This window comes from Dromaius novaehollandiae, chromosome 2 (genome assembly GCF_036370855.1).
Source record: "Dromaius novaehollandiae isolate bDroNov1 chromosome 2, bDroNov1.hap1, whole genome shotgun sequence".
NCBI lineage: Eukaryota > Metazoa > Chordata > Aves > Casuariiformes > Dromaiidae > Dromaius > Dromaius novaehollandiae.
In genome coordinates this window covers 155,312,426-155,340,036 of record NC_088099.1, presented here as the reverse complement: position 1 = coordinate 155,340,036, position 27,611 = coordinate 155,312,426, and the positions used below count along the sequence as shown (strand labels likewise).

General features: G+C 41.6%; 1 protein-coding gene across 1 annotated transcript; it reads left to right on the top strand.

Annotated features, from left to right (window-relative positions):
- The first annotated feature begins 5,135 nt into the window (after positions 1-5,135).
- Positions 5,136-21,612, top strand: TNFRSF11B (TNF receptor superfamily member 11b). Its single transcript, XM_026110156.2, has 5 exons — positions 5,136-5,467; positions 14,575-14,944; positions 18,599-18,793; positions 19,115-19,339; positions 20,495-21,612. The coding sequence occupies exons 1-5, from the start codon at positions 5,438-5,440 to the stop codon at positions 20,881-20,883; spliced, it is 1,209 nt and encodes a 402-aa protein (XP_025965941.2). The 5' UTR covers positions 5,136-5,437; the 3' UTR covers positions 20,884-21,612.
- The last annotated feature ends 5,999 nt before the right edge of the window (positions 21,613-27,611 follow it).

The window sequence follows — 27,611 nt, the reverse complement described above, 5'->3', positions numbered from 1 at the left end:
TATGTGGAAAACGAGAAGGAAGGAAAATTGGTGCTATGTTAATGCCACCCAAATATACACAGTGAAGTCAGACTGAAAGCAATGAAATTACAGCTGCTCTTCATGAGCTAACGGGACCATTTTCCTTAACCAGTGACCTTCAATTACAGAGTAGCAAGCAAATTAGTAGAGACAAAAAAGAAAAACCTGTTAGCCAGAAAATCTTACTGGCTAAAGCTTGTCTTGTTTTGGTTCCAATTTCCTTAGCTTTCGGTAAAGTATGTGTCGTCTCTTCTGGAGTATTGGTGTTAACTGGAAATGCTGATTCTGGGAACAACGAATTCCTTCTTATCAAATGGTTGCGTATTGTGCCTGAGTTTTCCATAAGACTTTCTGAGTGATGGAGAAGTCTGAATCATTGCAGGAAGCTTCTTGCTTCCAGAGAGATTGAGTTAGGAAGAAATTCAAGGCCAGCAAGGCCAAAGCAGTAATGACTAAAGCAAACAGCCATTTCCTCAGTTCCCAACCCTCCAGTATTTCTTATGTGTGCTGTTGCTTGCCTATAGATGGGAGAGGTTGTGAGGTAGGCCAGGATGCAAATTCACAGGGCGTCAGCTTCATGCTCCACATACCTATGTCTAGGGTAGGCTTTCTCTTAACTACAGCCATCTGAAACTTAGGAGTCTCATCCTGTCTGGTTCGGTTTGCTTACACACTTTGACAAATTCACACATCCAGACAGCTGATGTGGTATGAATCCACTTTGAAAGGGACATAGAGTAGTTAATGTTATCTACAGGCTAAGGGTGTCCATACAGCGAGCTAGCGCTCTTTATATTCACAGGCTGCTTTAATCCCCAGGTAGGCAAGCCCTGCACAGAAAAGAGTATATGGTCTTCATTCTGAAGTTTGAGGAGAGGTTTGTATTTATGGCTGATGACTTTATATACACTTTGTGACTCTAATTTTTCAATTCCTTCATTGCAACCTTCAAATTTTATAATCCAAATCATGATCTGTTTTGATAGGACAAGCTCTATCTTTCCCTTTCTGGATACACAGTTGGACAAGTGAGGTTTTCCTTTTGGCTTATTAGTATCTCATATCTGCCTCAGATTTACAAAAGAAATGAGCCAAGGTCTCAATCTGAAACTGAGGAAAAAAAACATTTACAAGATAAAGCAAGCCACATATTTAAAACAAAGATAACCATATTTTCATTTGACAACATTATTAGCTAAATACCTTTTCTATTCCTTCAGTATATGTTGGCATGAAATTATTTCCCTGGGACTTCTAAGTCATATGGGAGAATGGGGATAAGGAAATATCTGGAGGGGGTTTTCACCAACTTCATCAGCAAAATCTGAAACATGCTTTCCTGCTACCAGCACCACTATGCTGGCTGCAGACGATCAGGTTTCTCTCAGACTCCATTTTCAAGGTTTCCCCAGGATGGTTCAGGTCATCAGCTCTTGCAATTTCAATAGATAGATTCATTTTGAAGGGACTGTTGTAACAGCATGGTAGAATGCCAAATTGTTTCCTGCTTGCAGCTACTAATATGTTTGCTTTCAGAGGCAATTGATCTTTTTGATATTCTTCCTCTCAGTTTGACAGAAATCTGTTAATGACGAAGGCCTGAGTGTTTTCTAAATGCACTGTGTGGTGAACTTGGAGTCCCAAGCCTGAAGCCACAGTCTTCCCACTGTTTGTTGCTTGGGCTCAATAAACATCCCACTGATATATTGAGATGACTCAGCTACACAGCATTCACCTGCCAGCACCAACTCACTGGTCTGGACTTGTGAGTTTTTCCAGATAGCAGACAGGCTTAAAGAGCAAAGCCATTTATAGACCTGGTGATTATAATGATGCATGGGAACAAAAATAGATTTATAACAATCATAACATCCAGGACAGCAATACAAATAGTGAGGATAAAAAACAGGGAAAGATAAATACCTGTCTGGAAATATGACTACTACTGAATCAATAAGCTGATGTCCCACCAAAAGCACATCATTATAGATTGAAAGCCTTATGGTATCAGTATCTTTCAGCCTGCCCAAAAAAGTCCTTTCTCTCCAGTTTTATGTACTGATAAAAGTTGCAATGACCTATTTCTGTTAACTGGAGAGCTTTTTCTGCATCGTTGTTAATTAATTATTTTTAAAGGCCAAACTAGACATATTCCTGTAGCATGTAGCTGATTATTAGTGCATGTATTCACCATGCTATGTTCGTTAGTAAAAAGAATAAATCCTGATTTTTTAGTTCCTTTTCTTATTATCTACTATGATAGTGAGAAATTAAAGAGACTTAACTTTTAAAAAATAACGTTAGGCAGTGTTCCTTCCCTGTTATGGCATGTAGTCACAACCGTGGTTCTTTTAAACACGACTGAGAACAGTTTGGTTGTAGCATGGACAAGTGTTTATTACAGGGTTGTTGCCTCGTCCTGTGATTCTGTGCTCTGCAAAGCACATCTTAACTAATTCCCAAAGGCAAAGTGGCAACTCTGCAGAGCACTTGTGAAAACATTGAAACTGCAGTTTAAGCCTTGTAAAAATGTAGTTCTTCTCTGAAAAGTGACACTAAAAATGGTGTTGTGGGGGATCCTGTATTTATTGTCTATTTGTGATTTCCAGATCAAACATGCTAAGTACAACTATGTAGTTTCCTCCAAATCTCCGCAGCCAGACCCCAGTGAGATTAGGAAGTTGAAACTTTCATGTTCAGGTGTCATAAGATGATGGTCTCCTTAGCATCTGTCCAAACCTGCTGTCCTCGCTGAAACAGATACACCTTGGCCCCTTTCCATTTAGATGAATGAGCTTAAAGAAGATCTGTTTTCTTCTCATTAAACTGTGTTAGGTTTTTCACTTCTGATGGGAGTAAAATTTATTTTCCTGCAGATCAGCAAATCTAATTCTGAACACAAATATACCTGAAGGAGACCTGTTGAAGAAGATCCTACTTTTCTAACCATAACCACACGTTAGGCTAAACAATATTAACAGCTTTTCTGTTTGTTTTCTCCTCTGGTTCATGACATAAAATATTTTGATCTCTAGAAAATTCTGGTATGAACAATATTCTGTATACGTATTAACCTGTATAACAAAATGCTTACGAGTTACGTTTTTATTTCTCTGTAGACCCAGCCATCATGTGTTTAGGGCTGGCACTAGTGAAGAGAATACACAGTTCAGCCCAAAGCCCACTGAAATTCAGTTATACTGTTGAGTTAATGGTGGGAGCTAGATATGGGTTTCTTGCTTTTCTTTCTGTTTTTTCTCAGCGGGGAGTAGTCAGCCTCCCCTGGTGTCCGTAACTTCTGAGCCAGCACTGGAGTTCCCAGTGGGGAGCAGGACACGTTGCTGTGTCCCAGCACCCAGCCTCTGAGAGGATAAAGCTAGTTTGGCCTGAATAACCTCAGCTGATGGGGCCAGTATTGTGAGTAACCTTTAAAGTTGGTCTCTGTGTGAAGAATTCAACTCTCTGGCATAGTTACCCTTACGTGATCAATGATGACCATGTAGAAAATAGTGTTTCTTCCCACCTCACCAAGAAAATTTAGAAGTAGATCCTCAGTTACTGTCAATCAGCACCATTCCACCAAAAGTAGCATGTCTCCCTACATCTGTCCCCTTATCTGGGCAGTAGGTTGATTAATACACCTAAGAATAGACGTTAAAATAAGAAAAGCTTCTGAAAAGATTACAGGAACAGTTACAACATCTACTCAAGGTGCAAGAATAGTAAAGTGGTGACTACTACCTAACAGAAGCCAGCAATACTCTTCTGGGTGGTGAGGTTTCCTCCCAGTTTTCACATAGCCTCTCACAAAGAACTTATCACTAATTCAAGTGCCCTTGAATTTTTATTGCGCTGCCCAGTGTAATCAGCATCTGTTTCAATTCTAGGGTATGCTCGATGGATGTTCAAATGGTTACAGATGTGTGAGGAGGCATCGGCAAGGCTTTCTTTGTGGAAGAGTATGGTTTCCTGACTTAGCGTAACTGACTTTTTGTGAAACAATACGCAAGCTTTTTCCACCTCCCTCTTTTGCCAATCCCGCACAGCCTTGTGACTCAAAGGGGCAAAACTGCACAACTCAGAGCTGGTGTGGGCCCCAGATTTTAAACGCTCAAGAGCTGGACTACAGAGAGCTGAGGTTTTGGTCTGGCCCGTGAAAAAGGAGAGAAAACCATCTGTGAAAATTGGAAGCACATCTGGTTTTGGCCTCTACCCTGGGATCCCACAGAGTCTGAAATATGGATGATAACCACTTTCTGAATATCTGCAGGTTGGGAGAAGAAATACTTTCTCTGCACCTTTGTGCAGAAACTTCTGCTCCATTCCAGGACCTTGTACGCCGGGTACACGCAGATTCCCGGTTACTGGAGCTGCTCCAGGGAGCGCTCCCGGAAACCCAGGGATGCAGGACCAGCAGCGTTTGGTCCTTGTTGCTTTAGGAAAATGTCCTTTTCTACTTCAAAGTGCCACACGGCAGTGGGGGAGATGGGAGGGGGGCCAGAGGAAGATGTCCAAGGCCTGTCCAAGAACAGGCCCCTGAGTGGGGCCTCTCTGGTCACCAAGGGCTTGCCAAAGGCACCAAGACTTCCTTTTTCTTTTTTTCAGACCCTGAATGTCACACGAAAATCACAGTCCCCCTGCACGTGCAAAGGCCCTGTATCGCCCCTCCGGCCTTGCAGAGCCCCTCGGGGCGGCGCGGGCAGCCGGGAGCCCAGCGCGGCCTCGGCGGGCAGCGGGACGGCGCGTTGCCTCTCGCGCTCCTGCAGCAGCGGGGCAAGGAAGTCAGCAGGGTTTCTCCTTTGCTGCGGCCTCTGCCTTCCCGACCTCGGCCTCCTGGGCAGCCGGGCCCCCGAGCGAGCGGAGAGCAGCCCTCTTCCTCGCGGGAAGCAGCAGCCCGGGGAGCGTGAGGGCTCACGGTCTCTGCGAGGGGACCGGCGGCGGCAGCGCAGGCAGCGCAGCCTCTGGGAGCTATTTTTAAATGTGTCTCCTGCGCGCCCGGGTGCTGAATGAGTCGCTGTTGTCGCGGAGGCGAGTGTCCCCCCTCCGAACCAGCTGCTGGGGGAAGGGGGGCCGGCAGACAGACAGACAGAGCCCAATTAAGCCCTCCCCTGGCCAGCCCCTGACACTCCCTCCTGCATTTTCCAGCCTGTGGTTACAGCGCTCAAAGGGTTCCATTAAGTCATCAAGTTTTACAGGTTCCCTAAAAAAAAAAGAAGAGGGAGAGAGAGAAAAGTTTGGTCATGGATAGGGAATGAGTGATCAAAGCTGAGCCAAAGCTTCCTGTTACACCAGGACTATATATATATCGTGTCTTTAATGTTGGGGGATGCAAGCAGGCTGCTAGGAGACTGGAGCACTAGCTGACTCCCTGCCTGATTTCCCAGCTCGCTCGCTGAGGTTTCTTCCACCGACCACAATGAACAAGTTCCTGTGCTGCACGCTTGTGGTAAGTCCCTTCAGAGAGGTAGATAGGCTTTAAGATGCATTACAGCTTCAGAGATGAGGCTGGAAAGACATAGAGGAGACTTCTATTTGGAGGGTTTTTTTGTTTTGGCTTTCTTTTTTCTTTTTTTTTCTTTTTTTTGTCTTCTCTCCGCTTTCCTGGTGAATCCTTTTGTTTTCATCACACCGAGCTTTCGTGGTGAGGTTTGAAGTGAGATGGACGCTTGCAGCTTCGGGAAGGAAGCAGAGATTTTGATCACGTTCTCCAGGTAGTGACATGATTTGCTTTTCTTATGCCTTCTTTCTTGACTTCTGATCACCTTCTGTAAGGCTTCATCATACTGGGCCAACATAAATCATATCTAGGAATGAATTTCAGAAAATGTAGGCTGGGATGTTTGCTCTTGGTTTACAAAAGGCTCCATCCTTGCCTATCTCTGTAATCTTTTTTGCAGTGGCACTGGTCAGTATCTCAAATGCTGGCCTGGCTTTCTTACCCTGAAAAACCACTGTGAACTCCAGAAAGATCTGAAAAGCACAAGCATGTGGTGCTTATTTTGGCTTAGAAAATTCAGCTTCATGTGCAAGAAAATGATGAATTAGTAGCTGTGTCAGTAGCTATTACAGAAAAAGTTGTGTTATTAAATCCCAGATAAGCCCCTGCTTTAATAAGTTTTTGTTTACTTGGTGTTTTAAGAAGATATTTCCAAGTACAAATTTAGAGATGTCAGCAATGAAATAAATCTTTCAAAATGTCATTTAATCTGTTTAGCTGTTGGGAATTTTATATGATGTCAGACTAATTTAAAACTGTGTACAGACAGATACTGTGTAACATCTATTTGCAGACTATTCATCTTTTGGATAAGAAAATATTTAAAGAAAAACATTAAAAATAATATTCAAAGTAGGCTGTTATGTATGCCTGCACAGTAACTTGTTTCTAGTTTGTTTTAATGAGTACAGTGCCATTAATGTTGTGGTAGGACACCAGAACTGAGTTCCATTTATTCTGAAAGCTCTTTATAAATGTAGCAAGATTTCCAGGATCCAATGAGTAATGCATGTTTATTGCTTTCTGCGTGACTTTCTGAAAGAGCTGTTTGAGAAACAAACCCAGGTAACTAATGGTGCAAGGGAAGCAAAAATTGTTCGGCTCGTGGCCAGCAAATTGAAATGCAGGACTGTAACTTTTTCATCTAATGTATGATGTGCCTTCTTTGTCTATATGAAAGCACAGGAAGTTAATTGGGGCATTTCAGCAATAGCTTGTTATCAGCTTGCCTTCTTATCTGTGCTTGTCATAAAATAATAACACACCAGCATTTTGGTCTTAAATAAATGTTATGTGGCCATTCATGTTCTTTCATAAAGTAACAGTGTTTGGTGAAGTTCAGCATAATCCGTATTTAGAGCTGTCTCTCTCAGTGAGGGTGATTTTTGATTTATTCCGTGAGCTGAGTTGAAATATGTCAGAATGACAGGAGCATGTATCAAAGAGCTTCAGGCTTCAGCTACAGTTTTTATTTAAAAGTAATTTATTTAATGTTATTGTGAAGTTTAAGTACTGCCAGCTGCGCCAGAGCTTAGAAGAGTAGTTTTAGTACTTGTTTCCTAGGAAGGTGTGTATGCACAAGAGTGGTTCAAGGTTGTGAGCATTTGGGTCACATACCTTAAGCTTGGATTGGAGGCACCAGAGGTAAAAAACACAGTTTGGACTTGATGTCCACTTTCAGCCTTGGTCTCTTTACTAACGTTTCAAAAAAAGGGGACTTGCTGTGGTAGAGCGTGCATGTATGTGCTGTTTGCTGGAACACTAAAACTGCTTGCAGACAGAGAAGCGTTATGAAATAGGGCTGAATTGAAAGAAATTCCCCAGAGTTGGATCTCATTACTTGTCACGTAACTATCTTGACCCTTAAACATGACCTTTCTCTATTTTGGATCTCTGGATGCATGTGACATGCTTTTTCTGGCCTGCCTGTTGGGTTTGTTGTGTGTAGGCAGTAATGGCTTTGCAACCAGCTAGGGTAGGAGTTTTCTTTCTGTCTGTCTTTCTTTCCTTCCTTCTTTCTTTCTGTCCATCTGTCTGTGTGTTTGTTGGTTAAAAATAAAATGCTGAAGTTACCAGAAGAATTTTTAAAAGATATTGTCATTGTTTGAATTACACCCATTATTCTAATCTTGTACAAACTTTAATTTTCCTCCTTTTGTACTTAACTTTTGTGTTAGTAGGATTGCTGCTCTGATGGTCTTCCTGGAGAAAAACACCTGTTTCCACATAATACTGGACGTATTGTTTCCCTAGGTAGATGATCAGTTGTTAGTGATCCTATTCAATGCAGAGGCAGACTGTAGTCATGGCAGTAACATCCCAGGTTTGGGTTAGCTCTAAATCTTGGTGTCACTGATGAATAATGTTCCAAAATATGATTTATGGATAAGATACATCTTTGGATGCATAGCTGATTGGTGTTTTTTACTTTCTTCTTCCACAAGCCTCAAGGAAAATGTAATTCATGTAAATGAAGACTTTCAGTTTAGCATTTCTTTGGTAAGACACAAGACTGCTTTTCAGCTGAATGTCATTTTCCTACCACCGAAAATGAATCAGTAGTTTAGACCTCTCAATTGCTTTCTAAATGACAGCTAACTATGCATCACAGAATCTCTGCTGGATTTGAATTGCAACTGTACTGCTTTACTTATGGAGAAGTGAAGACAGAGGTTGATTCCCATGGTTTTGAACACAGGTGACGCAAAAGAGTTGGTAGTTATATCCCTCATATAAAAGATGCAAAACATCTTTACAAAACATCTTCCATTCAAAAGTAGGCCCTGTTATGTCCGAAGTGAGTGGATAGGTCCTTTTGTGCTGAAACAGCTGACAGAGTGGTGAAACAGCTTTATAAGTGAATCTCAGACCAGTGAAAATGACTCGGTTTTAGTTTTCATTTGCGTGCTGGACGCTCGGTTGTGGCCTGCTGAAAGGTGTGTTTAGTTTGGGCTGCCATCTGAGTGAGCCCACAGTGAATTATGGTGTGCATAGTTCTCCATAGCTGTCATCCCAGAGAAGTCAGACTTGGTGATTGCATGGAAGTCCCCAAAAGAGCCAGGCGAGGAAGATGAGGTCTGAGCATCTCCCAGCTGACCGGATGAATGAGAGTCATTTTGCCTTAGATCAGTCGTTTGTAATAGATGGTCATGGATCTGGTCCAGCATGACAGTGCCTTGTACGGGACACTGTAGCTACTGCTTGGATTTGCCAAGCTACTGATTATGGGGACCTATCTGGTATCTTTCAGTACTATATTTTGTTGCTCAGATTTCACTGGGGCCTTTGCATCATTTCAGTGAGGCATTCTGCCTCAGAGCTGAGGGTAGATCAAGGCCTCTTGCCTCAGCTTTATCCAAATAGTTGATGTAGAAAGCAAAGTAGGAGAGCTGTGAGGTTTTACTTTGAACCCAGTGCAAATGCTAGCAGCAATATGACAAATGCCTCCAACAATTATTTATCAAGCAGGAAAATATGCTTCGGAATGGCTGTGGAATGCAAAGCAGAAACAGATTTATCTTTCTCAGCAAATTAAACATTCTCCTTTGGTCTACAACCCAAAACCACAAAGCCAAGCTATATAATAATATTTTCATATGCTGAAAAACCACCTTCTTTTCTCTCACAAAGCAGTGATTTAAGGGGATGATGCTTGAAGGACTTTTGCTTTATGTGCTTTGTCTTCAAGTTCATTTTAATTCAACAAGAAAAAGCAAGCAGCTCTTTGCCTTACATTTAAAGATGAAAGGAAAGGGTGTGTACTTCTTTTAATGCCCAAGATTCAAAATGAAATTTCACAATCACATTATTTTTCTTTCAAGAATATCTTCTAAAGGCTCAAAGAAACAGACTCTACAGGCCTTTTATGTTACAATTGATGGGTTTGTGCATGCTGACATAAAGAAGGTATGGAAAAATATTGCTTTAGGCCTAATGTGTTGAGGATCAACAATCAAAGGGTTGCTTTTTAACCTTGGGTAATTAATTTTGAGTAAAATGTCAAAATATATTAAATACGGTAAGTGACAATACAAAAACACATAACTACAAGAATATGTGAAATATCAGCCAATCCAATTTGGACATCATTCTCTAAGCTAAAGTCTCCATTATGGTTATGAGCAAACCCTGCTTTAAAGTGTCTTGCAGTACTTACTGTTGTGACACTGACTTACTCTAGACTTACATTGCCGTATTTAAAATTGATCCCAACTGTTTACACAGAGAAGTCCATTCTGAGAGGCAGCCAGGATTTGGCCCTGAGAGATCGATGAAGACTGAATTTTTCAGTCCTTTCAGAACTGGGCCCATGACAGTGGGGGGAAATTTCACCTGATAGTTTGATAGATGTAGATGATGATATTAGATTTTTTTTGTTTTAGTGATTATTTTGTTACTAATAACATTTCCTATTCATGTAACAAAATAATCTCTGGGATTGTTTTTAAAATTGAGCCTTGCATTTCACTGCCCCCGGAAAAAGCCTTTCCTAATGAGTGCACTCTGAATCAATCTAACAGTTAATTTGTCGAGATGAACAAGGTGCCAGATATCGTTGCCTTCCAGACAGGATTATAAAGGATATGCTTAGGATATAAAATTGAAGGAAACTGCCTAGATCCTTTGAGTCCAATACCTTGCTGTTCCAGGAAACCAAACTTCATAAATTGTTTTCAGAAATGTATCAAGAGCTATATTTTAACCAGTTGTTTTTTTCTCTTAAAGTGGAGACTGAGGTATTTAGTACTTATCCCATCCTTATGTACAGACATTGAGTTCAATCAGAGGTTTTATCCAAGTGAGGATTTGCTACCAAGTTGGTCCTAGTACGGCTTAGGAGGAGAAATGTCAGGAGTGACATAAAATGCATTTAATTAGCATTTAATCTGGATCAGGAACATGCTTTTGAAGGGCCTCTCCAGATCGTCTTCCTTCACTGTGTTTTAGTTTGCACATCAGAGCAGACCTGGAGTGCACAATGTGGATTTACAAAAGTAAGCTGGATTGATGAAAGTAAATCCAAAGACAGACTCCAGAGACCCACCAGATGTGCTCCAACCACTAATGGCTGCTCAGTCCATGAGACCAGAGCAGTGTTGGTCCAAAATCCACCCCCCTCGAAACATGCAAAATAGGGATGTCAGGTTCTTAGCACCATCTGTTTTGCTCTACAAATCTGCTCTTACAGATGACACAACTTGCTAATGCAAATACAACTGAGGGTATTCTTGACTGTGTGACAGGCCAAGAAGAGGGACAAGTTAGTGAAGTTCCCCACTAGTTTACTTTGTGAGCTGGAGGACATGAGTGGTCTTTCCTCTTGTTTGTAAAGTTCTCAGACCAGTTCTGGCCCAAATTACTTCAAGAAAACTATTAGAAATGACACCTAATTGCCTTCAACCATCCTCACCCTTTTTTTCTGAAAAATTGATTGCTTTTACTTTGGCGCTTAATGTGGGTTTGAGGCTAACTTCTGGTTTTCAGTTTATGTATTAAATATTCAGAATACTCAAATTTGCTAGCTGCTTTCTGTTGCCATAGGAGGCAATCTTACAGATCTGATTTCTATGTATTACTAGAAGACCTACAGTAGTTTTACAAAGAATTATGATACATAGGATTGGAGTCTAGAAATGTACCTAACAATATACAAATGGCTCTACTGGGTCTGAGATAAAAACCCATGAACCCCCTCCGCCTGCCAGAAGTCTCTATATCCTTTCTGTGACAGAAGTTGATAACTAACACATAGAGGAGAGTTTAAGAAAAAAGTGAATGTACAGTGATATTTCTCCAAAGCACTCTTCTAGAATCAAACAATTTGTGGTTTGGGATCTCCTGATCAAGAGGTGATGTTTGTGTTTAATAGTGCTTTTATTAGAATTTTCCTCCAATTCTTTGTCAAATTGCCTTTTGAACCCAGCTATTTGCAATGTTCTGTAGCAGGGAGTTCCACAGCTCACCTGGGCTTATAGGATTGTAACAGTCATAGTAGTAAGAAGAACGGTCTAGCTCTGTGTTCGAAATGAAATACAAAATGTTCTGGTAAAATATTGAAATATTGATTGCATTTCTAGCTTTAGTTTGATTGAAGAGTCTTTGGTAATAAATATTTACAAAATAGAAGAGTTTGATATGGCATACCTGTGGCTCAGCCAATGACTAACTGATTACTGCAGCTACATAATGTTTCTGGGAATGAAGAGAAGAGAGCTGAAATGTGATTTTCTTTTAAAAACACTAAGAAAGAAATCAAATGCCAAGACCAATAGCCCTTTTTGTGATCTAATTTATTAATCCTATTGTTACATTTATTGGTTATGATCATTTAGATTACTAGCGTTCTGCTCAGCAGCTATAATACACAGCTATTTGTGCTTCCAAAGGGAAAAGTTAACATAGTCTCACACATGTATTGTTCACGTATTTTTTGATCCTCTCAGTCTGGATCTTTGAGGGGAATCTTTCTTTTTTTCTAAGTGACACAATTAAAATTCAGATCAGTTTTTTTCTGCACCTGAGTCAAATTGTTTTCAATTCTTATCGTATTGCTTCATATAGTGAGTGGTTGGTTCTTCAGGAAGCAAGTGCCTCCGTTTTTGCCAACAAAACCCCATGCTCTCATATCCTCAGTGCTGAAGTTGAACTCTTTCAAATCCTGACTCCCTCCTGCAGTGAAATCTCTTACTTGACTCGTATATGATTTCCAAGGGAATTTGTCAAGTAAGGAAAATAGACAAAATCTTGTTGCTGTTACTCCTCCACATTACAAGGGGAGCCGGGCATTCATGGTGTGGGACCTAAGTGTTGAGCACCTGAAAATGTGACCTAGTGCAGAGGATGCACGACCCTGAGGAGCAGAGGCTGTTGCTGCAGCAGTGGCAGCTTGGCAGCTTGGGGTTTGTTGTGGACTCGCGCATCGCACAGTGGGAAAACTAGCATTTCTGCACTAGGCCATGCTGAGGTATCTGGCTGCTGTCCCTAATCGTTTTCACAGTGTCAGATTTTCATCTGCGTTTAGTATCATCTGAAGCTCTTGGGTTTCTGCAGACATCTGCATGACATGTTGGTTTATGCTTGTCTTTGTGGCATGTGTGCTTCGTGTTACGGTCTGTGATGTTCTGCAATACTGCATGAGAATGTGTGTGCCCATGCAAGCCTTGGCATCTGTGGGATGGACATTTAATTCTTGCTATATTATCTATTACTAAATAAAAATCCTCAAAGAAAACCTGACTGTTAACATCAACAACTGATGGGATTTTAAGGACTTCCTTGTTACTAGGTGAATAGCTGCAGATTTGCCAAGGCTGGGTGCATTTTTCATCAACAGAAAGACATTCACTTTTTAAAAATGCGCTGCATCCTCTTATTAAATAGATCTCATGAAACAGATGCAGGCATTTAAGAAAAATCGAGCTGCACATCATCAACGAACTTCAATGAGAAATAAGGAGTTTCTCACAATGGAAGGCATTGTGCATTGAGACCAAAAGAAAAAGTGGATTCTCCACCTATGGAAATCACAGATAAAGATGGGGCAGGTTACAGGGTTTAGTTGAGGGTAACTAGAAGAGGTTGTGGGGAATGTCCATAATACCTGCATTTCATTCTGCAGTGAGTCTAGGTATAGCCAAATAAAAAGTGGATTCATAGTCAGGCAACAGGAGACTGCAATTAAGAACACTCTAAGGCAGTAAGAGTTCTTATTTGAGGTACTTAATATTAGTTGGTGCAAATGCTGTGACTTTTGTTGGTGCAGATTAGTGATTTAATTGTCTTTTCCAGTCTTAATAAGAATTTCACATAAGAAGTGCAGCTCTGTGGTGGAAGTGAGGCCCTTAAGTGAAGCTTCTTTAGGAAGCTAGAGTCTGAGTGAATATAAAGAGTTAATTCCCCTTACTCTTTGGGGACATCTACATCGGAAAAAAAGGAAAATGTGTTCTTGAAACTGAATTGGCAACTCTGTATTAGCTAACTGGGATTAAAATAGGAATGAAGGCAAGTCAGCTAGATCTTTAATTTGAATGGACATATACATAGAAAAATTTCATCATTAGAGCCAGTTTACTTCATCTTTATAGGATGAGCAAATTTTAAAAGAGAAGCAGCACGTTGATCATGCAGCGTTTGGGCAGAGCTGAGGTCTCAGCCCGAAGCCCCAGCTCAAGGCTGACCCCGTGGGGCTCGGGGCTATTCTTAGGGAAGTAAACAAGAGAGTTCTGTTTTTGAAGGGCTGCGAGAATCACATAACCAAATTTTGAGTTAGAATAGACCAAAATGACGTGATCTCTGAGCTGTCCCTACGGAAGGGCAGGGTCATCTCAGACCGCTAGTTCCTAAATCGCACCAACAGTGTAGATTATTGCGGGAAGCTGAAGGGATTGTGGCTGTCATGATTTCTGTAAGGGCTAAACCAATTCCTCCAGACAAAATTAAGCATTCCCTGAATGTACTTTTGGATAGGAAGTGAAAGCATTGGCCTGACCTATTCCGGCTTGTGTGACTAAGTCTTTAATGCAGCTTCCATCAGTTGTAGCATTCTTTACCTCTGTCCGAAGCTACATCTTTATACTTGAAGTAGCTGCCACTTTTTATCCCAAGGGTCACTTCATTTTAGTCCGAGATTAATGAAAGGCATTAAAAAGTAACTCACATTGTTCTATCCATCCATTTCCAGTAAAAATAAATATTGTAAAGAATTATGCTTTAAAGACACCTCCAGTGAATGGGGCAGTACACTTGTTAGATTTGCATACTCAGATATTTGCCATTTCTTTTGGGAGAATAATAGGATCTATAGCCATAGATGGACTAAGAACAAGGAAGTACATATGTCGGTAAGATGTTCTGGATAAGATCCAAAAGGTTTCCCGTTCAGAGATAGCCATGGGAGAGTCCGGAAGCTGGCTAATATTTTCTAAATTTCTAACATAAGCATTTGATTGAAGATAGGGATAGGATTAAACTCATAAACTCATTAAAATCTAGGTTGCTTTGTGACTGTGTTGCCAACTAGGACTAAAGTGAACGATGTTTTGTTTTCCTGTCACTAGCTCTTGGATATTTCTGTTAAGTGGACCATCCAGGATCTCTCTCCTCCAAAGTATCTCCATTACGACCCAGGAACATCTCGTGAACTGACGTGTGACCAGTGCCCTCCTGGATCCTACGTGAAGAGGCACTGTACAGCTACCAGCAAAACACAGTGTGCCCCGTGTCCGGACCAGTACTATGCCGAAGACTGGAACAGCAACGATGAATGCCAATACTGCAACACCGTTTGCAAAGAATTGCAGTACGTTAAGCAAGAATGCACGAGCACACAGAACCGTGTCTGCGAGTGCATCGAAGGGAGATACCTTGACCTAGAGTTTTGCTTAAAGCACACAGAGTGTTCTCCCGGGTTCGGTGTTGCACAGCCAGGTACGTATCTGTTTTCAGTAGGCACTGAATTAATTAGAGTTCTACGACGCATTGAAGACTTGTGGCACTTACAAGATTAGGAAGCAGGCTTGTCCAGATGAAATTACAGGATGGTAAATTGTAAAGCCAATTGAACCTGTTCCTGGTCTGCGTTGCTTGGACTGTAGCCAAAGGAACATTTCTCAGTGGAATACCCCTGCTCCTACTGTAATATATTACTTGATGGCAGTAGCAAATGTAGCAAATTGCACTCTAATGAGAAACATGATGGATCACCCCTTTTAAAGGAACATTATCTGGAATGTAGTATTTGTGTGTGTGATAAATAATAATGTTTTTCTCTTTGAAATCTGCTGTTTCAAGCAACAGTATATCTTGACAGACACCAGGAGCAGTAAGTGCTTTGGCACCAAGTGTATAATTATAACAATATTAATATAGCTCTGGCATCATAGCAATATGTGGTAATAATAAATTATCAATGTCTTAAGTGGAACTCTTAGGTAAATTGTTACTATTATCAAAAAAACAATCATTTCTTTGTTAAACAAGCTGGTATGTCTGGCAGGGATAGAATGAAGCGGTGTTTTTCGGTGGAGTGTATTCTTCATTGTAGACAACATAAATTGTTAAACCAATAATAAGTTCTTCTCTCAAAACAAAATACATTATTTATCATTTGGCAAATATCATGGCCCAGTTTCACTCCAGTATTTAATACAGCCTAAAAGAACGGTATACTGTCATTGTGCCAGAGATTGATCACTGCCCAGAGGAGAACACCAAGGAAGGGAATACAGAAAATCAAGAAGCGTCTCAGACATGAAGCTGCAGGAAGCCAACCTCCAAAGCTACAGAATTACTTCTCTAGTAATTGCGTATATGCAGTGAGAAACACTAGGGCTAGCCAGAACATTGTAGAGCTATGCTGAGTAGTAGGTTAAGAGTGTTTTCTCTAGTTATGAATATCTCGCTGGAGAAAACTTTGGTGTAATGAGTAATGTAGCTGCTGTAGAGCATCACCATTCCCTCAGTAACTGATTAATTAAAAACTAACCTGGTGCCACATCTGCTTGTGCCACTTTTAAGCATTTCCATGCAGTTCCACTAGCGGCTACCACATTTCAGTATTAGAAACCTTCACTAACTTAAATTGTTTTATCCAAGGGCTTGGGTCAACAAGGTTCCACTGTACCTTAGCAGCAAGTCAAAAGGGGACAGAAACAAAGTTCTCAGAAAGCCCACGTGGGAGACACACAGAAAAGTGTAAATTGAGCAAGCAGCCTGCTGCATCCCTGAAAGAATATTGAAATCATGACTGCAAATTTGGATCCCTCAGTTCAAAATGAAGCAAACTTTGGAAGAAGATAAATTTTTGAATCATGTAATTTATTGGAAAGCTGGTTTCCAAAAAACCTGTCAGAATGAACAGACTAAACCCAAGCAGACCTCAAACAAGGAATGAAAACATTGTAAAAATAATCGTGTCCCCCTGTGCCAATATTCAGTTTTTGAGATGAGGCACTGACTAAGAATTTACTAAGCATGAACCACATTGTGTTCTCGCTTTCTGCCGTGCGGCACCAGGAAACAGTGCCTTTGTACTGATGTAAACTCAGGTGAAACAAAGCCTAAGTGTATAAAAATAAGCTTCCACCGCAACATAGGGAGATAGTGGGGTCTAGTGCCTCGTTCAGGGCTTAAAGAACTGGAAATCTGACCGTGGTTCCCCGTTGCCAGTTGCTCATGGTCATGCTGGGCAGATCACTTTACCTTGGTAGTCCCCATTTGTGAGTGCAAATTAAGGTTTGTTCCTTTCTGCAGCGGCCAACCCTATGCCCGGCAGAGCTTTTGGTAGCAATTCGCTTGGGAATTAGTGCTGCTACAAAGCAGCATTATCTCCCCTGTGGCATCTGCTGTTCTCCTTGCGAGAACGGGGGATTCCAGGCAAATTGAAGGGAGCGGCAGAAGGGCGGCCGGCCCGGCCATGGCACTTTGTGCCCTGAACAGGAGACACCAGATAAGCAGTGAAGAAGAAGCTGGCAGATGCTGAAGATTACTTTATACTCAGCTCCGAGAATGCTGACGATTACTCATTTTATTTCCTTCTTGTACGGAGAAGGCTACACGGGAAACTCTAAAAAGGGTGATCAACCACTTGCAGGGACTTTCTCCTTTCTTCCACTTCCTAGCTGCTGAAACACAAGAATAAAATGTCTGTAGTAGGGAGAGTTACTAAAAATTCAGACTTCTCCAAAATGCTAATTGCTGCCTGTGCAGGTGCAATAGGCAGCTGTATGTTGGTTGGAGTTTTGTATAATCTAGATCTAAAAGCAGCATATGTTATACAGGATAATGTAAGGGCAGACCTGCATGCAGCCGTCCACCGTTTGCTGCTGCTGCTGCTTGCCGAGGGCTGGAAGCAGAGCTTGTTTTGTTTTTAAGCAATACACGGACTCTCTGATTTTAGATGCACAAAAACTAAAAATTCCTGTTTTGTTTTCACTTATGTACTGAAAGAAGTGCTAGATCATGTGTATGCAAATATTGTTATTTATTTCATGGCTATCAGAAATCTTGAGATTCATAGTCTTCTTTTTCTCTAAGGAAATGCCCAAATTATAAAATTTACTTAAAAGCTAACATTAAAATAAGCATCCACATGTAAATACTTCCAAAATACACTAGATGGAGGCATTTTCATATTTAAATATAGTTTCCAATTATAAAAAAGAATTTGAAGCATGTGCTTAAGTCCATATTCAATAATGCAATATTAGATATTAGACTTTAGACACTTCTATAAGTGTTTGCTGAATAAAGACGACTAGGGGGGAATATAAAGCATTTATTGGTGCTGTTATTTTCTTGTCACTGGTGGTTAGACTGTTTGCATTATTTCAGATCTCATGCTTTCATTTTCTTCCTCTAAGTCAATTCGATAGAACCATAAAATATTATTCGGTTGTTGTATCAAACATTTAATTCTGGAGTAACACCTCTGTGATTATAGTAGCCAAACACCAAGTAAAATATGTATATATATTAACAATTTTTGCTTTATTGGATATCTTTTATTTGCTTTTAATAGTTATTTTTCAATCCAAGAAAAAGTTCAAAAATATTGCTTGAATTTAATTTTTCAGTATAATTTCATACTTGGAAGGTGAAAGTACAGTTCACAGAGTCTTAGCTAATCTTTAGCTGAGTTATATTTTTGGCTAGAACTAAATAGTCCCTTTTAGTAATGTTCTGCACAAGTATTACAGAGTAGTATTTAGTGTCTTGTGCCAGTTAATTGTTTTCCAGGATATTTGTACAGATGAAAGATGAAGGTCAGACATCATGTAATGTCTAAATAGATCAAGTAATTATTGATTTACAAGAGCTTTTAGGTGCTGGTAACAAGTATATATGTAAGACTATTATTTACTCTATTACTCCAGGAGGAACGTCATTCTCCGAAAGTCTCTTTTGTTTTTAAAAATTAAAGCTTTTTTTTGTCTAAATGTGCTTCCTTCTTACATGATAAACATGAAAAGCAGAAGTCGTCACAATTTTGGGAGGGATATTTTCTTGCATTTTTGTAGTCTTGTATTTTTTTTTTAACAATTCCGGGTGTATGTAAATGGATGTGTTTTCCTGTTTCCAAAGGTACCCCTGAGAGTGACACTGTATGTAAGAGATGTCCAGAAGGATTTTTCTCGAATGAAACATCATCCAAAGCAGCTTGTCAAAAACACACAAACTGTAGTGCACTGGGTTTGAAAGTAGCATTGAAGGGAAACGCAGTTCGTGACAACGTGTGCCAGGAAAATACAGATACATCAGCTCAAAAATGCGGCATAGGTAAGTATCATATTAAAGAAGAGTGACATGAAAACATACCTTTGATTACTGTTAAAATGAAAGTATCGGCATTTATGATAAAAACATCTAGGTTGTTAGTCATTTACCTGCTATACTGATGGACATAGTAGAACTTTAATTACCATACGTCAGAGTGAGTGGAACTCAAACATAGAGGGCAACTATGAAGAGCACTCTTTAGTGGTCATGTTTTTTAAACACTTTCCTTACCATCTTTGCTTCATACTGTTTTTTCAGGGATAAGCAGTGTAACTGAGACCAAAACAACTGATGTATTCTTTTTTCTCTTTTTTATTTTAGATGTAACCCTGTGCGAGGAGGCTTTGTTTAGGTTTGCTGTTCCTAATCAGCTCACACCTAACTGGCTGAACATACTAGCAGACAGTTTGCCTGGGACAAAGGTTAACACAGAAAATATAGAAAGGATTAAACAAAGGCACAGTTCTCAAGAGCAGACCTTCCAACTCTTGAAATTGTGGAAGCAGCAAAACAAAGAACAAGATACGGTCAAGAAGATTATCCAAGGTACCTTATATTGATAGCACGTATGTTAGAAGTAACCTTCTAAATGGCATTTTACAAATTGTGTGGGGTCAGATTTCTCCTGGTGGTGGGGTATGTCCTGACGGGGAGGTGCAGGGGTGGGTTTGGCTGAGGAGTGTTGGTGCAGGAGCACTGACGCTGAGAGCAGCTGTACAAGTGTGAATAGGAGCAGGATTCAACTTTTTGCACTCAGTTCTGCCCAGACAGGCCACACATGGCCTCTTTGGGAGCACACATGGTGTCAGAGTTTGGATCCCCTTTGGGACTGTGCAGCTTACAAAAACGTTTCCCGCAGCTATATCTGAGCAGCGGCTGTTGAGGTTAGAGGGAGCTGGATGTGTACAACTGAGAGTCCCATTTGTTTTAAAATAAAGCACTACCAGTGCTGATTGACAGCCCATACTGATACATCTATTTGCAGAATGGGGACAGCATGGGAATAAGGAACACAACTGAAGTGCTTTCCCTTCTTTCTGCCTTCTGGTAGCTATTTGTCATGCCAATTCACTGCTTTGCTTGTGCTGAATCTGCCAATACCGGCGTCAAAGGTGAAACAGTGCTGCAATGTTAGTGCTGAGATTTTTATGAAAGTCAGGCTACCTCTTTTCATGTAAGCCACCATCAACAACCACCACATTTTAATGACCTTTTGTCTACAAGGAATAGATTAGAAAAATGCTGTTGTTTTTCTTCACCTTTTGAATATGTATGCTTATGTCAGATTGTGAAGTGTCTAAAATGCTTCAAAAACTGAAATGACAGTGCCTATTTTAGTGAAGCTTGCCTAGACCTTTCCAAAGTAAGAAGAGCAAATTATTCATTCACTGGAACCAAACATTAGGAGTCCTACCATGTCTAGAGAACATTTTACAGGATGCATGAAAAAAAGCTTATAGAAATAAATACTTGCTAGTAATTTTGTGTAGTTTGGGGCTGTTTGTGTTTGCAAAGTTAATTACAATCTTGAGTGCTTTTCGAGACTGGAGCCTAAAACAGCATTGCTAATAGAATTATTTGAAATAAAGTAAAAAAAAAACTGGGAAGGAATATTCACCTTGATGTTTTGGAAGTTTTTTTGCAGACCACTGTAAAGTTGTAATGCATTGTACTTATGGCTCTTCTTTTTGCTTTATATAGATATCGATCTGTGCGAAAATAGTGTCTTAAAACATATTGGCCACCCTAATCTCACTTTTGAACATCTCAACACACTGATGGCAAGCTTACCAGGCAAGAAAGTGGGAAAAGAAGATATTGAGCGCACAATGAAACTGTGTCAACCTACAGAACAAATTCTGAAGCTGCTCAATCTGTGGAGAATAAAGAATGGAGACCAAGACACCATTAAAGGTTTAATGTATGGACTGAAGCACTTGAAAACATACCACTTTCCAAAAACGACCATCCAAAGTCTGAAGAAGGTGATAAAGTTTCTTCACAGATTTACAATGTATAGATTATACCAGAAACTGTTTTTAGAAATGATAGGGAACCAAGTTAAATCAGTGAAAGTAAGATGTGTCTAATTCAAAATACTTTTCATTCTCCACTGACTATTTTTCCCTAATTACTGCCAGCAGTAATTAAACTGGAACATTGTTTCCCTACATTATGTCTTACTATTTATAGAAATGCCTGACTGGAATAGCTCTAAGTCTTTTGCAGTGTTCTTGGAGTTTTTTTATAAAATCACTTTTGTAAAAGCTATTAACCTGTTGGTAACACTAAGAGCCTGATTCTGTATTTTTGCACATTCAGAATTGAAACGCCCCACTATAGTCACTAGATGAGAAAAGAATGCTGGACCAGGCTCTAATACAGTATTTGCTATTTATATTCTTTAAGGTATAAACATTTTTGTTGTACATATTTATTAAGTTAAATGGAAATTGTATGAGACTGAATTTTAGGAAGAGAAATGAAAAGCACACTGTATATATTCTAGTTAAACAAAAATGATCTCATATATTTTTCTGGCAAAATTTTGTAGCATGCTCTAAAAGTTCTTAATTTCTTTACATTGTATATTTGAAAAGTATAATTGCTTAGTTTTATCTGTATAAGTTGTGGTATCTTTTGGTAGGGATGTTTTAATTTATCCAATGATTTTAACTCAAATACGGTGAAAATATAGCATAAGTGACCTGAATATTTAAATATTCTGTGAGAAAGTGAATGTACCATATTTAAGAAGCTGGATTTTTACATAGAATTTCATAATCCTATTTTATAAAACAATTAAATTTTTCAGTTTACTTTTTGACTGGTGTTTTACTCTCGACTCTGAAATGGGCAGGAACAGCAAAGACAAGCTGCACGGATTTTGCTGCTTATCTTGGGCTTGGCTGTCTACTATGCCCTGCCTGGTCTAGTAGTTAATACGTGGGTCAAGTAAATATTGACCGACACTGGATTGTCACGGTCACTGTGCAGGTGTCAAAGAACGTAAAAAGTATGAAAGATTCCTGCTGATAGGGCACAGCCAGATGTGCTGCAACCAGCTACAACTCCAGAGATGTGTCTGGCCCAGTGTCATTGCTGGCCCGGTGTCATTCTTGGAGAGCTTGCAACCTTTGCCCTAACCACAGCTTGTAATTTCATGGAGGAAAGATGATGCACTGGCCTCGCCGGGCTTGGAATGCCTCATATATTGCCACTGTGTTTAAAGGAAGGGAGCACAGAGAGGTCACACTGAAAAAAAAAATCACTATCCAGTGCCCTCAGCTGCAGAGTGAGGCATCTGCAGAGAGATGGGCCCAGAACAAGGGGAAAGAGAGTGTTACAAACATTGAGGCCGTTGCTGAAAGGTCAAATAATGATAAGGGTCACTGATCATTCACACCATGAGCCTGGGCACTGGGTGTCTAGAGAGACAGACTGCACTCATGGGATTTTTTTTCTTTTTTCTTTAAACTACCCGTACAGACCTGGGGTATTCGATATATTTTTTCCTCTGGGGAAGGGGAAAAGAAAAGCTATCTGCATTTAGCTTTAAATGACAAATATTCCTGTGTTACAGATGAGAGGATCTTAAGCGAAAAATGAGAAAGCTTCCTGTTAGGTATGATAGGTTTGAAAATAAACATAAAAAGCAGTGTCCTTGCAGAGAGTACAAACAGGACATACTGCTTTAAAAAATCTTGGTTTTTATTTTCCCTGGAATCTCACATCACTTTTTGCATCGAAGTGCAAGTACACAGGACTACACTCCCTTCTATATTTCACATGCTATAAATTAGAATCGCCTTTATCAGTGTAGCTTTAAAAAATGGTGCTGAACACATACAAAAAAATCTACTTTTGTGTTGATTCATGTTAAATCACTCTCATACTTTCACAAGAAAAACTGGTTTAAAGTATGGTTAAAGAGTTTGAAAGGTGATCACAACAGAGTTGCAAATTTGGAAAGCAGAGCTCAGATCTTTCCATGATGCTGCTAGGTGTTTGGGATGTTATATAAAATTAGAATAATCATCTTACTGGCAGCAGTATGAAGAGGAATCCCACACACCTCTTATAAACATTTTCATCCTAATCCTTTCTAAATGAAGTCCCTTAAATACAACTCTTTAGCAACTGGCAGTGTAGTATCAAATAGCAATATGGTTAAAAATTACGTAAATGGAATCAGTTTAACAGAGTTAATTGGATAGTGGAAAGCGCAGTTGCTTCTTGCTTATTACTCCGTAGTGCTTTCACCTTTTCAATGGATGTATTTTCACTTCCATATGGCAATTATATGCAACTCTCATTATAAATAACATTGTAAATGTCTGTGGTCCTTCATGAGCGACAATACTGAAGGGGATGGTCAGAGCCACAGAGTAGTTAGGTGTGCTGTAACTACTATACTGATATGCTATACTTAACTCCAGGCGAGTACCGCCTTTACTGGATTTTCTCTGAAAATTTAGCATTAAACTATTATTTGTGCCTTTTAAGATAGGGCGGGTTTTTTTTTTTTTTTTTTCTTCCTAAACACTAGGTTGCGGCTGTTTAATGAATTATACCTTTTAAAGCTGACTCAGCCCAGCCGGCTGGCACTGCTGGGTCGGTTTCTGCCTGATTTATCACCTGAGCTCCGCTCGGCTGGGAGGACTCGCGCACAGACAATGCCTGCGCCGCGCTGCCTTCCCCAACGCGCCTGCCGCCCAAAATAGCCTAGACAAACAAAAGCGAGACCCATATAATGAGGGAGAGGTGAGGCAAACAGAAAGTGGGAGGATTGCTTGGAAAAAAATAAAATAAAAACGTGGGTTTGGGGGTTGTTTGTTTTCTAAGGAAAGCCGGCAGGAGGGCGCAGGCATGGGAGAGGGCCCTGCTCTGAGGAAGTGCCGCCGGCGGGGAGGGGAGGCCGCTGGGGAAAACCGGGCGAGGGCGGCGCGAGCGGGGCTGCCGCCCCCGGGCACCCCGAGCTGCCTGCCAGCACCTGCCTGCGCCTCGGCCCGGCTTTGGGGTGAGCTGAGGGGAGGCCACCGTGCCGGCAGCCCGCGGGCGGAAAGGGAGGAGAGATGAGGTCGCTGCCTCCAGGTAGGGCGGTGATGGCCCCACCGTGTCGGCTTCTCCCTGGTTGAGCTCTACCCTGAGGACCTCTGGTACCCGGTGGTGATGGCAGGGCCACTGCTGCTCTCTGCCTCCCGCTCCAGCACACTGTGGACCTGAAGATGTGGGAGAACATTGCGCCTAGGGAGGCAGGGCCTCCACCTGGATGAGCAGCCATGTCCGCTCCTGCTCATCATGTCCTGAGGTTGTGTTACCTCCCGGCAACCACTCAGCTGCTGCTCTCCCACCTCCTCCCCATCCTTCATGCTCACCCCTTCCCCGCTTGTGGGGCTCCTCCTGCTGCCATGTCCCTGAGGGTGTCCCCTCATGCCACCTCCCTCCCGCTCCCACATGCCGTTTCCCTGCTGCGCCTCCACCATCCCAGAGGCCTCCCTGCTCCTGCCCGGCAGTGCCCCCGCCGCACTGGCTGCTGGCGTTGTGTCCAGCCGTCCCCCGGCCTGCGTGGGGCGGTCCAGTCGCTCTCCTCCCCGCTCTCCTCCCCGCCACAGCAAGGGACGTCCCTTCCCACTCGTGGTGGCCCCACACCCCTGTCCCACCCGGCCGCTGCCGAAACCCCGGGCCGATCTAGTTTCATCTCTCTTATGCTGTGCACATCGCCAGACATAATACTTTCCTGGTCCCTGACGGACTCGTTGATGCTTTCATAGTAAAATTACCAATCAGTAATATACTCTGCTGCAGAGCAACCACGACCATTAATTGCCTTCAGGTGCCCATCCTGCGTGACCTGGCGCAGGTCGTTGCCACCTCCGAGGCAGAGCCAACTGCTCCCCTTGCAAATCACCTTTGAAGTGTGTATGACTTCTGAGCCCTAAAGTAGTTCAGGACTGAGCCTCAGAAATAAGTAAATACTTGGGGGTTTTTTCAGATTATCAAAAATTACTAAATTTTGGAAAAATGTTGCATGTGGGAAATACCTATCCTCCAAAATATTTCTTTGAAATAATGTGGAAAAGCAAAATAATTTGGGGGAGAATAACTGAGAGAAGAGTTTTACTTTTTTTTATTCCTTCACCTTAACTAGATGGTAGAACCAATATTGGCAAGGAGCTGAGTAGCGAGGAGATAAAAATACCTACAAAGCTGACACTGTAGTCCTGGAGGACAGGAGAATAGTCCTGTGGCTTCCCTGTAGTCCTGGAGAATACTTCCAGTGGATTCAAAGGACAAATCCATGGGCGAGGGCTACAGCAATGGGTTCATAATTGTAATGAATTTCATAATTCTATTTTTATATTAGAGTTTTAGTCTGAACAAAGCTTGAGACAAAGCAAAACAGGTGATTGCAACGCAAAAGTAGTTTATTCCACTTATCATCCTCATGTCTTATATTTATGGCAAGTTTGCGTAGGATTCTTCTGTTTGTTTTTTCATATTTAAAAAAAGTTCTTTCATGCTAACAGGTTATTTTTTTTAAATCATCCTGACCTTTAGTACCTAGGAGGTTATTTAAAAGGAACCACATGATGAAAGATTGTGGCTTTGGCAATATTTCATATATGAAGAGGACAGGGTGTGGTTCAATAACTGTGAATACAGCATGTTCTAGAAAATATTTTCTTTTTTTCTTAATCTAAGAAAGAAAGTCTTCATTCACTTCTAAATAAATAAGCTTACCAGCAACTAAGACATATATCATTCTGAGTGTGCAAAATTTTGTCAGCACACAAACATGGATTTATTTCTATTAATAGTATTGATGGCTTGGTATTTGTATTGTGCCTTAGCTGGGTCTATGATACTTAAGATGAGTGAAATAATAGATCCTAAGAGATGATTACTCCCACCTAATGCAGTGGAAAGTCAATGTCAGTAAAAAAATGGGTCAGAATTTTGTTTTCCTTTGAAGAGGAGAGAGAGAAGTCAAAGATCAAGGTGTGCAAATACCTCACAGCTTGCAGAAGCCTGGTCAGAAAGACGGAAACCTGTTTTCAGGAAGCGTGTCCAAGCCCAGGAGATGGGTGAGTGCTTGAGGAAGGATGTTTTTAATTGCAACAAAATAAGCTGCAGAGTGGCTGGCAGGCAGGTGAAGTGAGGCAGATGTGGTGTGGGTTTGGAAGCTGGAGCAGGGATGCGAGGAACGGGCTGTCACTGCTGTTGAAGTGTTTTGAAAGTCCGAGAACATCAACACTGAAACCTCAGGAAGTTGCAGGAACCATGAGAGGAAATTACACTTTTTGCCTCAAAATCAGACTCTCTTGAAACAATCACAGAAACTGGGATACTGACAGCAAATATATCCTCTTTGGAAGAAAGAGATTTCTCTGACAGCTAATGACCAAGACCTAATTTTACACTGACAGAGCATGCTTGCAGATAAGCGATGGTAGCACCAAAGCTGTTAGATGCCCAGCTGCGGAGCGGTGATCACAGTCACTCTCCCAGGCTCTGCACCTGGTCCAGGTCCCCCATAAATCTGGATACCCACAGGGATGCCCAGCCTTGCTGAGGGACTCGCTGCAGATGGACTATGTGTCGAAACCCTGGTCCCTCCCTCAGCAGCCCTGCTACTGGCTTAGGCATCCCTGTGAAAGCTGGACTTGTGGCCCAATACTCCCGGTGGGATGAGGCATCCAAGCGATCCCTTTGGGTGCAGGAATTGCCTCACTTTCCTGCCACATCTGGGGCTGCTAGTGCCCACCTCCAAATGCCAAAAGCACTCAGACAGGAAGGAGGGAGTAGGGGTTAATTCCCTCTCCCCCTCCTGGGCCATGCCCACAGGCTGCAGGGAAGTGCCCTGGTGCGGGCTGGGGACAGCATGGGATGCGCCAGCCTTCACCTTCCTACTGAACAGGGCCACCCCAGAAACAGCATTTGTGTTAAACAGGCATAGAAATAAAGGCATACCCAGCATGGGGAGCCAGGAATGGGACCTGCAAAACTCTTGGCCTTGCAGGAAAGCAACTGTGTGGTGATGGTGCCCTCCCGAGCGTGGCTTTTGGTCCCATCAGCCCCAGGAGCTCAGGGTGGGTGGCTGCCCCTGTGGGACAGGGGCTGTTGGAGCACATCTGGCTAGCACAGAGTGAGTCCAGCAGCATCCCTTGGTGAAGGTGGGCACATGGGGAGGCGTGCATGGATCAGAGATGCTCTGCGCCTCCTGGACAGTAGCTTGTCCCCATGGCTCCAGATGAAAGTTACAGCAATGGCATATGGAGAGTGGGATGTGGTGGCTGGCACAGCTGGGCTGGGTGCCATAGGGGCCATTTGAAGGAGTTTATGGACTTGATCTCCCTGCAATCTGTGTCTGTGTAAATCTAGAGTGACTCTGTGGAACTCAGTGGACATCAGGTCTATCTAAAATAAAATTTAAAAAAAGCAAAATGCCAAAATCTTATTCCAGAGACCCTGGGGAGCCAGCAGTTCTTCAGAGGGGAGAAAAACATCTTTCATGCTAGAAGCGATGGATTCATTTAGCTGCCAGAGTAGACAGTCAGTTCTGTAGCTAATTCTGTACCCCTAATGTGACAGTAAACTTGAAACTGCCCCACGTAATCCATTTTCAGTAATGATACTTTGACATACAATATATCCTGTTCCAGGGCGTCTGTGAATTTTATTCAACTCACAGGAGTTCTTATATAACCAGCTTAAGATTTTGGAGCAGGGGACTGAACATTGGTGTTTTACATGGCTGCACAAATCTGGAAGGATTGTAAGACCTAACACTTTGCTGTTTGTTCTTTTAAATATG